This window comes from Chanodichthys erythropterus, chromosome 19, assembly GCF_024489055.1.
Source record: "Chanodichthys erythropterus isolate Z2021 chromosome 19, ASM2448905v1, whole genome shotgun sequence".
Lineage (NCBI taxonomy): Eukaryota > Metazoa > Chordata > Actinopteri > Cypriniformes > Xenocyprididae > Chanodichthys > Chanodichthys erythropterus.
The window spans coordinates 8,472,616-8,489,546 of NC_090239.1; the positions used below are offsets into that span (position 1 = coordinate 8,472,616).

At 37.1% G+C, this 16,931-nt stretch overlaps 2 protein-coding genes across 3 annotated transcripts in view; one reads left to right on the forward strand and one right to left on the reverse strand.

Moving 5' to 3' along the window:
• The window catches only part of LOC137007658 (galanin receptor 2a), an 80,707-nt gene extending 73,146 nt beyond the window's left edge, over positions 1 to 7,561 (reverse strand). For both annotated transcript variants that reach the window (XM_067369265.1, XM_067369263.1), the window contains exons 1-3: positions 7,474 to 7,561; positions 6,333 to 6,495; positions 728 to 797 (exon numbers count right to left, since the gene is read on the reverse strand). The gene's annotated coding sequence lies outside the window, so the exon portion shown is untranslated. The remainder of the gene's footprint in view (positions 1 to 727; positions 798 to 6,332; positions 6,496 to 7,473) is intronic.
• Positions 6,311 to 16,503, forward strand: kcnj16a (potassium inwardly rectifying channel subfamily J member 16a). Its single transcript, XM_067369262.1, has 2 exons — positions 6,311 to 6,432; positions 14,652 to 16,503. Exon 2 carries the CDS (start codon positions 14,663 to 14,665, stop codon positions 15,824 to 15,826), a length of 1,164 nt encoding a protein of 387 aa, XP_067225363.1. The 5' UTR covers positions 6,311 to 6,432; positions 14,652 to 14,662; the 3' UTR covers positions 15,827 to 16,503.
• Positions 16,504 to 16,931: the final 428 nt, after the last annotated feature.

Below are 16,931 nucleotides of genomic sequence, written 5' to 3' on the forward strand. Positions count from 1 at the left end.
GCATCCCTGGTATGTTTTAAATTGATTTTTTTTTTTTTTTCATTGAATGTCCTGTCTCACTCGGAAGCGAGTCACGTTACCGAAGTAAAATGGCTTGCTCTTGCCATTTAATGTTCACTGTATATTAACATGTAATGTTTGCTGTCAGTAAGGTATTTTTAATTAATTAAACTTATTTATTCATTAAATTAGTCAAAAGTCACAGTAAAGACATTTATAAGATTATAAAATACTTCTGTTTCAAATAAATTGGTGAGCATAAGACACTTCTTCCAAAAATATTTAAAAAATCTTTTCACCCCCAACATTTTGAACAGTAATGTAGTTACATATCATGAATATTCAGTCAGATGTCATAATTTAGAATTTAATCATTTAACGGAGAAATTAAAAGTTAATTTGACTTGCAGTAAGTGCTGATATTTCATTTTCTGGATAAATATTAGACTGACTGAAGTCATTATGGGATGAACTATCAAATGACCCAAATAACTTAAGATAAATGGTTAACAACAAACCTTCAGACAAAGAATTGGATTGGGCAGAACAACAGTATATAACAATATTGTTTCTTCACATATAATATTACACAATTCATTCACACACACACACACACACACACACACACACACACACACACACACACACACACACACACACACACACACACACACACACACACACAACAAGCACACAAAAAATGAAATTTCTGCCATCATTTACTCACCCTCATGATGTCTCAAACATGTTCAGTTTTTCCCCATGTAAGTCTAGCAGGATGTCGACACTGCTCTTATCTATTAAATGGAAGGTAACATACAATTAAATTTTCTGGTCAAGATGAGTCCACCAGGTTTGATGTCATTGATGCCAAGCGTTATTTCAGTCTTACATAAAGTTATTGTATTATTACAGATGATTTGGAATATAGTACGTAAGTCACGTTGACTCCTTTAATTGTGCTTTTTGTCATTTCTGTAGCTTGACAGCCCTTGCTAACCTTTTGAGTGAATGTAAAAGAATAGAAGACTATTTGAGAACACTTCTCCTTTTGAGTTTAACAGAAGAAAATCAATTGGGTTTTGAACAATATGAGGTTGAGTAAAATTTCATTTTTGGGTGAACTTCCCCTTTAAATTCTTATTATATAAATCATCTATCCACTATGATATGTTACAGCTGACTGTATACTGTATGCACAAATAACTTAAAAAAAATTAATCTTAAGGCCCCGGTATACTTCAAACGAAATCGAAGAACGAACTGATGTGACGTCATTTCGAACAAAATCAGGCCAAAACGAAGTTCGCTTTGTGTTCTTTTTGGAAGTTCGAAATGGCTTGCAAAAGACCTCCAGCTGCAAAACACTGTCGTACTAGGGTTGCAAAGGGCTGGAAAGTTTCTGGTAAATTTCCGGAAACTTTCCATGGGAAGTTAACCTGGGGAATTTTGGAAATATTCCAATTTGGAAACTTAACAGGAATTTATGGGAATTTACGGGAATTTATGGGAATTAATTGGAAATTTTGGGAAATGTATATAAATGTGTAATATTTACATAAAAAGTATCATATAAAAACAAATATAAACATTTTGTTTGGTCATAACATGAAATAATTCAATTAATTCTAATTTAGTAAATATGCAAAATAAATATATTTTTATTGCAGCAATTGTTATGTGTTATTTATTTCAGTGTCACATGATCCTTCAGAAATCATTCTAATATGCTGATTTGATACTCAGTTATTATCATTGTTGGAAACAGTTGTGCTGCTGAATATTTTTTGGAACCTGTAATACTATTTTCAGTATTCACTGATTAATAAAAAGAAAAGAATTTATTCAAAATAGAAATCTTTTCTAACAATATCACTTTAATATCACTTTTTATCAATTTCACACATCCTTTCTGAATAAAAGTATTAATTTGTTCAAAAAAAGAAAAAAAATACTGACCCCCAAATTTTGAACAGTAGTGTATATTGTAACAAAAGAATTCTATTTTAAATAAATGCTGTTCTTTAATTTTTTTTATTCATCAAAGAATCCTAAAAAAAGTATCACAGGTTATAAAATAATATTAAGCAGCACAACTGTCTCCAACATTGATAACGGAGTATCAAATCAGCATGTTAGGATGATTTCTGAAGAATCATGTGACACTGAAGACTGGAGAAATGATGCTGAAAATTCAGCTGTGCATCACAGAAATAAATTATATTTTTAAGTATATCAAAATAGAAAAACCATTATTTTAAATTGTAGCTATGTTTCACAATATTACTGTTTTTTCTGTATTTTTGATCAAATGTGCATGTTATGGACTGGGAGAATGCACAGTGCATGCAGGGGGTGTGGCCTCAATAGCCCTGCATTAAGTCGTGTGCTGTGTGAATGTGATTGAGGAATGTGCAGGGGAAAAAATGTAACTAAAATTGCATTAAATATGGTTGTTTTAACCAAAATTATGCTGCAAGATGTTCTTTTCAACTACATTTAAGTACCCTGTTATAGGCTAACCTGTAACTTTGTAAATTCCCTGTTTATTCCCATTAATTCCCGTTAATTCCCATATATTCCCGTTAATTCCCATGGAAAGTTTTCAGCTTTCCCGGAATTTTGCAACCCTACTTCGTACTACCAGTGGTCCGTGACGATAACATAACAGGAGGTGTGCGCTAAGGCTCTGCCTTCACTCGTGTTGGACGCGTCTTTGACTCATTGCGTGTGTTTGAGTTCGTCAAGGTAAGAGCTCCGTGGGTGAAAACATGAACACACTGGATAGATGCTTTATTGTACAAAATGAAGTTGTGCTTGTAAAAAAATGAGGCACTAACACTGTTTTTCATGTTTGATACTGTAAAGCTGCTTGATTTTAAGCAATCCATTGAATAAAGTGATATATGAAGACGTGACGTGACTGGAGTGCTAATTTGCAGAGCTCGTGCTAACATACAGATCAGACGCTTTTCTTATGCTTTCTATAATACATGCTTGCTGTTTTCTCATTTTTGTTGTGTTTATTTTGTTACTGAGAAGAAAGTGCATGGCACATATTTACATATTCATCTAACCGTCGCTCTCAGCAGTGTGGGTGGCGTCAGATGTTCGTTTACAGTATACCGCTGGTCACGCATTTCGAACTTCGTTTTACCCCTAAACGAAGAGCGAAAAAGAACTTTGTTTGAAGTATACTTGGCCTTTAGAGTTGAATTGAATCATGTGAATCTACACATTGATATTTAGAAGTCATTTTCATTTGTACCAGGATGGAAAAGTTCTGGTGGCTGAACAGTAATTGCTTGTTTCCATTGCATTAAGTTTGCCTGAAGGCACAAAACAGCAGCAACCTGTCCAAACTGTTTATAAGTCAAGCTAACCTATTTCTTTCTCAAGCTCAAGCAAGACAGTGAGATAATTACCCTGCTTATCTGAAATCTAAAATAAGGGTCTGCTTCTTATAAAGAGTGGACATGAATAGGACAAAAGGATGTGGCCTATAGTGAAACCTTTCTTTTTTTTCATTTTAAGGTGTTTTTTGAGAGAGCAAGAGAAAGAACATAACCCGTCCTCGTTCCTGTAAACTCTTTACACTATATCAGAGCACCTGACAAATGAACGGTACTCCTGTATGTCTCTTTCTTTTTTCATATTCTCTCATAGGCTGAGTTTTTGAGTTGCTTTAAAGCAGCTGTTGTTTAATAAGAGGGTTTAAAATGTCTCATTCAGATCAGCCATTGTGCCACTGTGATAAATTAGCTGTAACTCTAGACTTCTGATAACAAGCTGTTCAGGTACATGCTGTCTGTGTTTATTATGACAACATGTCCTCACTCCCGGGAGCACGTTCCAGGTTTTATTTTACTTTAGGCCATTTTTTTGTTACTTGTATGTATTTGTGTATGCCCAAAACAAATAGTTCATCAGTTACTCACTGTCATGTCGTTCATGATTTTGTTTTTCTGTATTTCGCAGAACAAAATGCTCTTTTACAAACAACAAAAAGTGGAAGCTGATTAAGTGTCAAGCTCCAAAAAAAGCACCATAAAATTAGTTCCATTCGCTATATTCCAATCTACTCAAGCAATATGATAGGTGAGGAACAGACCAAAAGTCATTTAAAAGTTCTGTAAGCAATGTTATGCATTTTGCTAACTGCCCTTAGCCAAACATAGCCAATGAATTAATCAATTAACCAAGAATGAAAACTATATTACTGTCCACACCAACAGCTAATGTATTGTTTATTATAAGCACATGCTGCAGATATGCCATCTACCACTTTAAATGCTGCAGCTCTTTAAAATTGGATGGATTTTGATTGGCTGTCAATGTTTTTATTGTTTTCCACCAGCTGGAAAAAAACTGCTCTTAATGTGATTCTAAAGATATTTTTCCTCTGTTTTGTTATCATTAAAACCCTGCACAACATTTTTTCTGATTTTGCAGTGTAATTAATAATTAAATATATTTACGTAAGCAATAAGGTGCAGTAGGCTGTGCTGTATCGTGAATAAGTCACGGGTGAAGGGCTTTGTTAGGCAAGATGCGAAGCATCCCCTTCAGCCGTGACTTATACACGATACAGCACTAGCCTCGAATACCTTATTGCTTTTATAAAACAGTTACCACAAATTACAAGTATTAAAGCCAGAAATATGCATTAATGCAACTTTCATGAAGTAAACTTTTTCTTCCTTCCGCCGGAAAAAAAAAGTCCCTGATCGTGAACAGCAACAGAAGTTACATTTTCAAATTTTCTTTATGATTGTGTCAGTCAGTAGCGAAGACTTTTATATTGAAAAGACTGAACTGTTGTGAAGACGGAACAAGACGCAACTGACAAATGCTTTGACTAGCGCTGTTAGTCACGGGCAAACGCCTTAAAGTGTTAGTTCACCCTCATGCCGTTTCACACCCGTAAGACCTTCGTTAATCTTCAGAACACAAATGAAGACATTTTAGTTGAAATCCGATGGCTCCGTGAGGCCTCCATAGGGAGCAATGACATTTCCTCTTTCAAGATCCATAAAGGTACTAAAAACATATTTAAATCAGTTCATGTGAGTACAGTTGTTCAATATTAATATTATAAAGTGACGAGAATATTTTTGGTGCGCCAAAAAAAACTAAATAACGACTTATATAGTGATGGCTGATTTCAAAACACTGCTTCAGGAAGATTCGGAGCACAATGAATCAGTGTATCGAATCTGCTGTCCAAAGTCACATGATTTCAGCTGTTGGCAGTTTGACACGCGATCTGAATCATGATTCGATACACTGATTCATTGTGCTACAAATCTTCCTGAAGCAATGTTTTGAAATTGGCCATCACTAAATAAGTCGTTATTTTGTTGTTTTTTTGGCACACCAAAAATATTCTTAATATTAATATTGAACCACTGTACTCACATGAACTGATTTAAATATGTTTTTAGTACATTAATGGATCTTGAGAGAGGAAATGTCATTGCTCCCTATGGAGGCCTCACGGAGCCATCGGATTTCAACTAAAATATCTTAATTTGTGTTTCGAAGATTAACAAAGGTCTTACGGGTGTGGAACGGCATGAGGGTGAGTAATAAATGACAGAATTTTCATTTTTGGGTAAACTAACCCTTTAAATGTTAAAAGCACAAGATGATACATCAGACATTTAAACAGATTTTTTTTTATTATGAACATAGGACTGACGTTAAGGAAAATGCTAAATCTGACTGCAGGTAATAAACTCGCTCACTCAATCTTTTTCTCACAATAATACAGTAAGCTTCAATGAACAATATCAATTGATAACATACAGTTTACGTTGCTAAGAGTGGTTGCTAAGAGTGTTGTGTAGTGATACACAGAACCGTTGGGTGAAGCGGTCATAGCCGTGTTTTATCGTGAAATAAAACACAGCTATTGACCAATCAGAATCAAGGACAGGAACTAACTGCTTTATAAAATTTCATAAATTTCTGTCTATTCTGACATGAAGGAGGGACCATGTGTTAACAGGAACATGATAAAAGTGCAAAAGTTTATTTAGACTAAAACTTAAACACCTGAAAAAATTACTTGACAGATGTGGATTTCATATATTAAGAAAGACTGTTAATTTTAAATGGATACATAGTTTACTAAATTATCTTTTAACATAATGTATAGATGACCTCAAAGCATGGACTAAAAACCACACTCTAGTGTCTTTGGTAATTGTCGTCTAGAACTCATCAGTCACTATGGCTGCAAGCTCAACAAATGCTAACATACACAGCGCATGTGAATTTTTTCTTGAGCATAGGTACAGGTGGGCTGGTTCTCTATCGCACACACTTACCCAATCCAGCCTCTACAGCCAGTGCAGTTTGTGTGTAGTCCTGCACTCAGGTGGAAACTTCAAAGCACGCCACACTCTCACAGCAACAGACACAGAGCAGGTAGGCACCATCTGCATTCTTAGTCTGTTTATTTATTCGCCAGAAACGGCAATCACAGCTGACCTGTGAGAAGAAATAACAGTATTTCTTTACTGTAAGGACAGTGCATGTATATCATGCCAAATTAGCTGAGTTAAAATTATCGTAAACTTAAATTTGGCAGAGAAAACATCCAGAGTCAGTGTTAAGTTTGCATGGGTGGTTTTTAAAAAGGCACGAGGTGGACAAAATTTGAGCGTAGTCCTAAAGACCAGTCATCATCCCCCAAAAAGTGGATGTTATTCATTTTTTCCTGTTGCTGTCAGACACATATCAGAAAGAGGCATGTGAGAAGCGATAAATCTAGTCTGATAAGTTTTTGGGGCGTTAGAGGAAGGGCTGAGTCAGGATATGGGTGACACTCGAGCTGCTTTAGGGAGGACAAATCTCAAGCTTTAAATGAGAGCGCAAAGTGCGTGTCTGTGAGAACATGCTGTAATCTAAGAAAACACTGGACTCAAATGACCCACAAGCACAAAAACAGATGGCTGTTTTTTTTAAACGAATATAAGGGTGTATTTTTTTCCATCTACTGAATTTCATTATTAAAAATAGATTAGGATGTTATAAATTAACCATAAATATTATTAGTTAGTTAGTAATGTATGTATTGAGCAATTAAAAATTCTTTACAAGCCATAATGCATGCTGTTTAACTTTTAGACTGTAATGGGGAATTTTCTTGGAACATCTAAACAGCTGAACGAGCATAAAACATAATGTTGCATAAACATTCCATGCTAATTTGTTTCTATTAATCGTAAACTAATACAATGCTGTTGTCACGTATTCAAGGGACATTAAAAATGTCAACATCTCTGTTTTCGATGAGTGCTTCGGGCAAAGATTAACGGAGTACAGCTAACAGTAATAAAGTGGCACATTAAGCATATTGTAATGTGGAAAAGTCCTTACAAAGGTGACCAAACAGCTAATTCTTCTTCAGTCTCTGGGATTTAACTAACATGATTGCAAATAGTCAAATAAATAAATGTACTACACCTGTAACCTGCACGTGCCATCTTCCAAGATCTTTGCTCGTATTAAAAGCTTTATGTAACGTTAAACTTTGCTCGATGCAGTCTGGTTCTCTGATCCACAGGAGCTTGTGATGGAACTGGTAAAACTTTAGCCAAATAAAGTGCCTCTTACTTCCTGGGAACCAAGAAATTGAAGGTCATTATGGGTGAGACAGGGCCCAGGGCAAAGAAGTTTTGCTCCCTGCATACAGGGTGGTTTCGTGCGACTGAACACTGTGTATCTGCATGGACGTTATTTGCTTTAAGTGGGCATGTAATAGACTTGTAAAGCCCTCGAGCAGTGCAGGAAACATAGCGGAGGTAAGCTGTACTGGGACTCTGACATTTAGAACATTGCCATATGTCCCACATGAGCAGTTTATGCATATGACCTTCGCCCTTAGCTGATTGTGAGAGAAAGAATCAATCTGAGATGATCGCTCACAATAAGAAACCGCACTTCTGAATTCTTTAAGACAAGTCTCTTTTAGCAATGACAATGACTGTGGCACTAATGATTGCTTCTAAACCTAGAGCGATGTGCTCCATGACAGTTCGCAGACCAGACACACTGGCATTGATGCATGCAGCATTTCACTATTTTGTACACAGTGAAAATTAATGTGGCAGTCAGGTCTAAACAGTAAACATAGCAGAGAAGGGGGCTGTTTACCTTTCAGAGATACTGTAGTACTTATTGCACCACAATGATTTGATAAAACATTGGCATCCTTTGATTGACCACATGATCTGGAAGCAGTGTCTGTCATGAGAGACGGTCATCTGAAGGACAAAGCAGAATTTTAGCATTTATATTGTCTGAATCTTTGTGAATTTCCATTCACAGTGTTTGACACAAAAGTGGCCTGAATAGTAAATTGAGAATGTTTATGGAAGTACAAGATGCAGTTTTCGGAAAGCTGGTCGTTTTCTCAGTAAGCTGAAATTATGTAACTGTACATTGAGACAGTTAACCCAAAAATGAAAAGTCTGTAAACATTTAGTCACCCTTATGTCATAACAAAAAACATATGGCATTTACATGTTATCACACTAAACATGAACTGAAGCGTTCAAGCTTCAAAAAAGATGCAAAACACCACAAACGTGTCTGCAATTCTTGTGTGCTATATTGCATGTCTTTTGAAATCATACAAAAGCATTGTGTGAGAAACAGATAAAACACTTCATTATTCACATAATCTCCAGCAGGCTGTTCAATTTGTGAACAAATAACAGCTTTTGTGAACCATATTAACAAATTGATGCAAAATCAGTTCATGCATTGGACATCACTAATTTAGCAACCATGGAAAATGGTTCCTTGGTTCCTTTCCTTTTATGTTCTGCAGAGGAGGGAAAGGTTAACAACATGAGGGTGGGTTAATGATGACAGAATGTTTGAGGTGAACTATTTCTTTAATACATTTTAGGGCCCTAAACTGTGAAAAATTACCCAGGAGCCAGTTCTAATTGAGCTATCTGAAGAAGCCATTGTAAATGTTGCCAGTCTGGGACACTGTAAAGGGTTTAGGCACGACGATTGTCATTAAGACATATTGGGCATGACGGGAAGTGATGTGTAATTTGGAATGTTCGTGATACAGAGACTGCTTTGTGACCCACTCTAATGCTCTGAATGCCACAACACGACTGTAAAACTCACAGTTCAGTAATCATGCTTTCAAGTTTACTATCAAATAAATTCATGGCTCAACACAATACATTTATTTTAAATGCTTTATGGTTAGCGGTTTGGCCACATGTACAATGACAAATCTAAATCATACATTTTAACTTGCTGGTAGGATGGTGCACAAAAATTAAATGCCTCACCCTTTAAAACTGAAAAAAATAAGTATAGTAATAGTGGACATTGAGTTTGTTGTTGTAATTGCATAAACTTAAGGCAATCTGCATTGTTTTTTCACACAAATATTCAAAGGAGACACAAGAGTAGATAATTGGATAACATTTTGACTATTTCATATGATTACAGAAATATCAATCCATGATCTTAGTGGAATCTGCTGCCCAGTATAGCTGGGTGGAGGTAGCGATCAGTGCAGAGGATGCTCACAGTGGTTTGGCTGTAATAGATCAGTCCACTGCCAAAAGATCTCCCAATGGGAAGCTTCCATTCCCTTTTCATTTACCATCTCATGGTGCTGCAGTTCAGAGATGCTTCCTTTAACGGTTAATGGAGAAAGCACAGGACTACACCCAGATAACAGTCTCTTGTGTTCCTGGCTGAGCCCCTTACCCTGCAGTAAGAAAACACCAAGCTCTTTATCAATGTGGAAATCAGCAAAAAAAAAAAAAAAAAAGGGAATACTTCACCAAACCCGTATGACTTTCCTACATCTGTGAAAAACAAATGGAGAAATTCAGAATAATATGGTGGTCACTGATTTTATTTGAAAGTGAACCAAAGTACCACAGAAGTATTGCAAAACTCTATTCAAATTTACCACTATATTTCAAGTTTTCTTAAGTCATTTGATAGCCTTGTGTGAGAAACAGACCAAAATGTATACATTTTCATTATTCATTGATAATCTTCCCCTTCATTGCTTCAGAATTCAGTGCAGAAGTCATATGCCAATGGGAGTTTCAACATTTTTTTTTTTTCTTCTTTTTTTACAAATTGGGTTAAGGTGAACTATGCCATAAAGAAGACTCAATTTAAGCAAAATGTAAATATTAGATGGAACCACATTTGTGCCTGACAGACATTAAATTAAATTTGAACACTCAATTTAAATGATGAACAACTAAACCGATTTCTAGACTTAAAAGCTGAACGTTGACAATGTGAAACCCCATACAAAACCCATTTACTTCCATAATCTAAAGTATTTGTGAATGAAAGTAAATGTTCAGTGAGGGGGAAAAAATTGTAGGGCAAGACTTTGTTATGCATCAGGAATTGGTTATATCATGAAAAGTTGGTGTTACAGGACATGTCAGAATGGAGCCAGGTGGTTGGACGGCAGAAAATAAGAGGTATTGGTGACATTAGCTGAAATGGAAAGTCTTTTCTGAGGCATTACAAATTCTTTCTTTTTTTTTTTTAATAGCATTAATTTATGGCACATCATTTTAAAATTATTTAATATCATTTTAAATGTCTGAACACCTGTCGAGTCTGTTTTTCAATGCTTCACAGTAGCAAATTACAAACGTAGTGGAGGTGAGGCAACAGATCTGATGATAAATTAATAGCACAAGATTTAAATTACATACAAACACATAAGAATTACTCAGCAACCCAAGCCAAACTTATGAAGAGAGAAGAGTTAAAAAAGGCAACCGAGAATAGAAGATATTAGATTTCTCTAAGTACAACTGAAACACAATGCGGTTACGTTTCTAAGAATCCCACAAACTGGAAAGATCACAATGGTTTGTTGCAATGAGGTTTGCATCTCTAGGCAACCGATCTATTATGATAAACTGTATTGACACTGGGCAAAGGGAACACTGAAAAAAAGAATTACCAATGATAAACATTCCCAGATTGCCATCTTAAAATAGAACCGGGAAGCCAAAACGTACCAGTCAAACCAACATCCGACAAAAATTCTGATGAAACACATGAATGAAGTTTTGACCAAAAAAAACTGGAAACTGGAAAAATATAGAACTATCTTTTGTTCTTTTCTTTCTTTTTTTCTTTCTTTCTTTCTTATTTCATAATATAGCCTAATTGCCAGTTACATAGCAGTGAGAGAGACAAACACAAGTAAGATAATTCCATTGATCGGTAAGATTTTTCAATGACGGTAAATGTAAAAAAAAAAAAAAACAGCCAGAAAATGCAGAAGTCAGTACCAGTTGAGTAAAAGGTCACATTGCCCCTAACAACAAACTTTCATGGGAACATACCAGCATCTTATTAATTTGTTTTATACTTGGAAATGTAGACACTACACAAAAAAAAGTGTCAATGGAAAGTGAATTCCTCTCCAAAAACAGCGTGTTCCCTTAACAATGAAAAACACTCAGTTTATGCATTGTTCATTTGGATGGAGGCTATGTTTCCAGTGCTCAGCTGGAAGTACATCCATTGATAAAGGACAGGGACACATTTAAAAATCAAAGATGCCAGGATTTTATGCTAAGAGACAAAACATGAAGTGCGTGAGGAGTAATTATAAGTATATTCACAGTCCGTTCCATGTTAAACACAGACGTTCCTATTATGGTGGTGTGGAAAATGTCATAATTTGTGATGCATCTACAGTATGTGGTTAGGTGTGCGAAAGCGAGGGAGAAAGCATGTGGTTGTTGTGTGTGTGCCGAGAATTTTCTTCACCATGGGCAAAGTTAGTCTGGTCATCATTACTCACAGATATGTATTTACATTGCCTCCCATTCATAAATGTAATGTGTGTTTTATGTGCGTGGGTGTTTGTGTTTGCGGTCGTGCGTAAAACCGCAAACAAAAAGTCTGTACATCATCCTACTCAAGAGGGGAAAGTCCACGTTGTGCTGTTTCTGTTTAGCGTTGACACAAATGATGTTCAAAAACAGACATAAATGTCTACCGTTACACAGGCCATGAAGTGTCTAAACCTGTTCCAGAACATCTGTTTGCATACCTAAATTCTATGCAAACATTTTAATAAGCTATAGTATGTCTAGCTAGTATGCTTTCACAATTGGGAAAATATAGCGCAACATGCTTTGACTTGAGGTAAAAGGGGAAGGCATCTGTCAGCTGCTGTCTCACGGAACTACATGTACTGTACACATGTATTTGACACCCTTTTTTAAGCCGTAAAGCCAGATTTTATCTTCTCGGTGAGATTTTTCCTCCCCCTTCTCCTTCTGATGCCCGATTTTAGACCCTTCAGCAGGGTACAATGTGGATTATGTCAAAAGATCCGGTCCCTGTTCTGCTCCAACATTCCATATGGTGTCCTCAAGTTGAGCTTGTGTTAAGTCATCTCCATAAAATAGCCAAGCCACTGACCGCAACCGTTTTCTTGTTCCACACATCACCACCCAGCCTTAAAGTTGGCCCTAACACAACTGCCCTTGGTGCTTATGACCAAGAGACAAAGTATGGTGGTGTTTAAAAAATATGTTCTCGTAAAAGTTTGCAATTACTACATTTAGCGTTGTGTACTAAAACACAATACCACACTGTGGGTAAGTCTTATTTACTTCTTATATCAACAAAAACATCCAATTCAAGCCATATTTTACAAGATAATATGATACAGTGTTTACTGATAAACCATGCAAACAAAATGCCAACCTGCCACCTTATTAAAGGGTTAGTTCACCCAAAAATGAAATTTCTGTCATTAATTACTCATCCTCATGTCGTTCCACACCCGTGAGACCTTTGTTCATCTTTGGAACACAAATTAAGATATTTTGATTAAATCCGAGAGTTTTTTTTAATCTTTCATTGAAAGCAATGAAATGACCACATTCATTGTCCAGAAAAGTAGTAAAAACATCATTAAAATAGTCAGTGTGACTACAGTGGTTCAACCTTAATGTTATGAAGCGATGAGAATACTTTTTGTGCACAAAAACAAAACAAAAAAAACGACTTTCTTCAACAAATTCATGGCTTTATGCTATGCTATTTTCGTTGCAGTGCTTCCAGGTTCTACATCCGAATGGCGGCTCAGTATTGGCCGACGCCTGTTCACGTGAACAGCACGAGGCATACGTGTGATGCTGACACAGGAGCTCAGTATTGGCCGACACCTGTTCACGTGAGCAGCAAGACGCATGTGTGTGATGCTGACGCAGGAGCCGGCCAATAATGAGTTGCCGTTCGGACATAAACACGGAATCATTGCAGAGCGTTTACTATGTCAACTGCGTATGACAACAGTTAAAGGTGCTCTAAGTGATCCTGGGTGGATGTAACTTCCTGTTGACGTTCAAAGTGTTGTCAAACAAAACAGAGGCTAGCTAGACCCTCCCTCCTCCTTCTCCCCTCCCCTCTGTGCTTCCTGAAACAGTCAGGAACGCGCATTTAAAATCATTCTTGTCGGTTATTGGCTGGAGCATGTTTATTATGATTCGTGGTCCAGGCTGGACCAGTTTGTTTTTGGAGCTTGTGGCGACTACAGAGACCACGTTTTTTTACAGTGTGTTCAGGGGACAGACAGCTAGCTGATAGTGAGATGTTTGCTGTATGTGACAAAAAATGTTTTGGCCTAAAAACGCGTGACATCACTTAGAGCACCTTTAAAATTGTTAAATAAAGTTGTTATATTTGTTTTGTTTTTACACACAAAAAGTATTCTCATTGCTTCATAACATTAAGATTGAACCACTGTAGTCACGCAGAATATCTAAAATGACGTCTTTACTACTTCTCTGGACCTTGAATGTGGTAATTTCGTTGCTTTCTTTGGGAGATAAAAAACCTCTCAGTTTCATCAAAAAAATCTTAATATGTGTTACGAAGATAAACAAAGGTCTTACGGGTTTGGAACGACATGAGGGTGAGTAATTAATGACAGAAATTTCATTTTTGGGTGAACTCTCCCTTTAAGATTTATCATACATCTTATGTGGTCAAAAAGACTCTGAATCTGGTAAATTCCCTAAAGGCATCATCTTTAATGCCGTGTATATTGATTTCATTTTAAGATGAGATTTACGGATGCCCTGCGGGGCCATGCATTATTTTTTGTGTATTATTATTTTCTGTCTTATTTTCTCAGCATAACAAAAGTTGTTTTCTCATGATCTCATGACAAAAAAAAAAAGTTTGTTGCTTACCATTTCTTTGGTCAGCCGCAAACCATTTAATCGGCGTCTGTCAAACATCATTCTATAACCGTGTAGACGTCTGATCCCTTGAGTTGGCTGGAAATGAAATTGACCACATGTTCAGAATCACTCTTGCGTCTACAACAATAAAGCTGTAGCCCAAGTTTCGGACATTGTTTTTTTTTTTTTTTAATTGATGTAAATATCTGTCTGTCTGTCTATCTATCTATCTATACACACACACACACACACACACAATCTCAAGTAGTGATCACAACAACAAAAAAGACAAAAATAACAATGCATGGCCTCTTAGGGGTGATCTGTATGTTTGCATGATTCTTCCAGTTAATGTAAGTGGAGTGTTATGGGTACCTGTGAATCTGATTTAAGTTTTTCTCTCATCTCTAGTCTAAGGCAGCATGAACTCAGGCACGGTGCAGTATTCCGGAGTGAAGTGCCGTGACGACATTCCAAGTGTGCTCACAGATGACGGCTATTACTCCAAGAAGAAACGATATGTAAGAAAAGATGGGAGCTGTAACATGGTTATGCACCACGTTCCAGAGGAGTGGCTTCTCTGGGTCACTGACATCTTCACCACCCTGGTGGAGATCCGTTGGAGGGTCATGCTCTTGGCATTTGCCCTCTCCTACATTTTATCATGGCTCTTTTTTGGAATTTTATTCTGGATCATTGCACTGACCCACGGCGATATGAAAGACCCCAACAATGAGCCATGTGTTTATGAGGTTCGAAGTTTTACAGCTGCTTTTCTGTTCTCATTAGAGACCCAAACCACCATTGGTTATGGCTTTCGGGGCATGTCGGAGAACTGCATGATCGCCATCATTGTAGTTACCATCCAAGATGTCATCAGTGTCTTCATTGACACTTTTGTCATCGGCATCGCCGTCGCCAAGATGGCATCTGCCCGTAAGAGAGCCCAAACAGTTGGGTTTAGCAATTGTGCAGTGATCAACTTACGTGACGGTCATCTATGCCTGTCGTGGCGGGTCGGGGACTTCCGAAGGAACCACATGGTAGAAGGGACAGCTCATGCACAGCTGGTACAGCACCTGGCACACAGCACAGGGAAAGTTGATGTTACGTACAAAGACCTCAACATTGAAGAAAACAACATCATCCTGGCCACCCCAACCACCATAGTTCATAAAATCAGTCCTGGCAGTCCTCTATACAAGGTGAGCTTGCAGGATCTGAGGAAGGAGAGCTTTGAGCTGGTGGTCTCTTTCACCTACACAGACGACTGCACGGGCATCCTTCACCAGACACGCACATCCTACACTCCAAGCGAGATTCTGTGGGGCCAGCACTTTCAGGAGATGATCAGGGTCACCCGCAAGAACTACAGAGTGGACTACGCCCTGTTCAACCACACAGTAAAAGTCCTGGTCCCAGAATTAAGCGCAGAGGAGTATGACCTAAAGAAGTACTCTCAACAGCCAAAACACAAACCACTCCACACAAGTTCTCCAACGGCAGCTGTGGAATTGGTTAATGGGAATAGTCTTGAGGCGGAAAAAGCATCCACTAGCAGTGCTGTCCAAGAACACGAGCTATAACAGTGAACATCCTGACTCTGCTATAGCACTTTGAAATGGGGCTTCCTCAAAGGCATCACTAGTGGAAGAAATAGTGCACTTATAGTTAGATTTAGACTTAAAGGTGTGCTGTCAGTTAGCAGGAAGGTCTTAAAAGGCCCTTCAAACAAAGAAGTACTGGAATATCATATTAAAGCCCTGTAGGTACTTTGGCTTTGATGAGAAACCATTTAAAGCGCTACTTTTAAAATTATATAAAAGCTGTGTTTGAATAGTATTTTAATTATGTTCTGTATATCGTAGCAGTCTTGCACAAAACTCTTTGTACACAACGCACACACATCTCTACAGGTATCACAGATTCAGTGAAGATTTGATGTGTATTACAGACTCTTATGACCTTGAAGGTTCTTTGATAACCAGAGATGTAAAAAAAAAGACCTCCTTGATTAAATTATGGCCCCCAAACCCTCAACCTACATAAGAGGCAATGGATCAATTATAATGACAGTGACGTTAACCTGACCAAATTGTGGTCAGTCAGTGCGTCTCTTTGACATTAGCTGAGGAAGTGCAGAACACTGTTCCACCTTATTTTTCAAAGTGGTTAACCTTTCCGTCCAAACAACTAATAAAATCTTTTGGAAAAAGAGCCCCAGTGACAATTTTCAGTATTTACACAGCATGCATCCACTTACCCAAAGGACAATCTAATGGGTGATGATAAATGATCATTTAGACCTCATTGTAGTCTACAATGTATGACTGTTGAAACACCTTCACCCTGGCGACCTACATATATATATATATATATATATATATATATATATATATATATATATTAAATTCTTTTTTCAAAAATCAAAGATGACTAAAATTTGTTATATTGTTGTTGCATTTTATCATTGTTAAGCCATACACTGATGTTATCACACTGACCACATACAATAATTTAGCATGACAGAAAAGCTCAAGATGTCCTCTTCAAGACAGAGCAGGACTTAAAACAGTGGCATGCATCATCTCAGAGATATTAACAAAAAACATATGTCTACTACTACAATGAATAAAATTGCTTGGTCTCAGGAGGTTTTCCTGAGAAAGTGAAGTCTCCAGCCCTCCACCT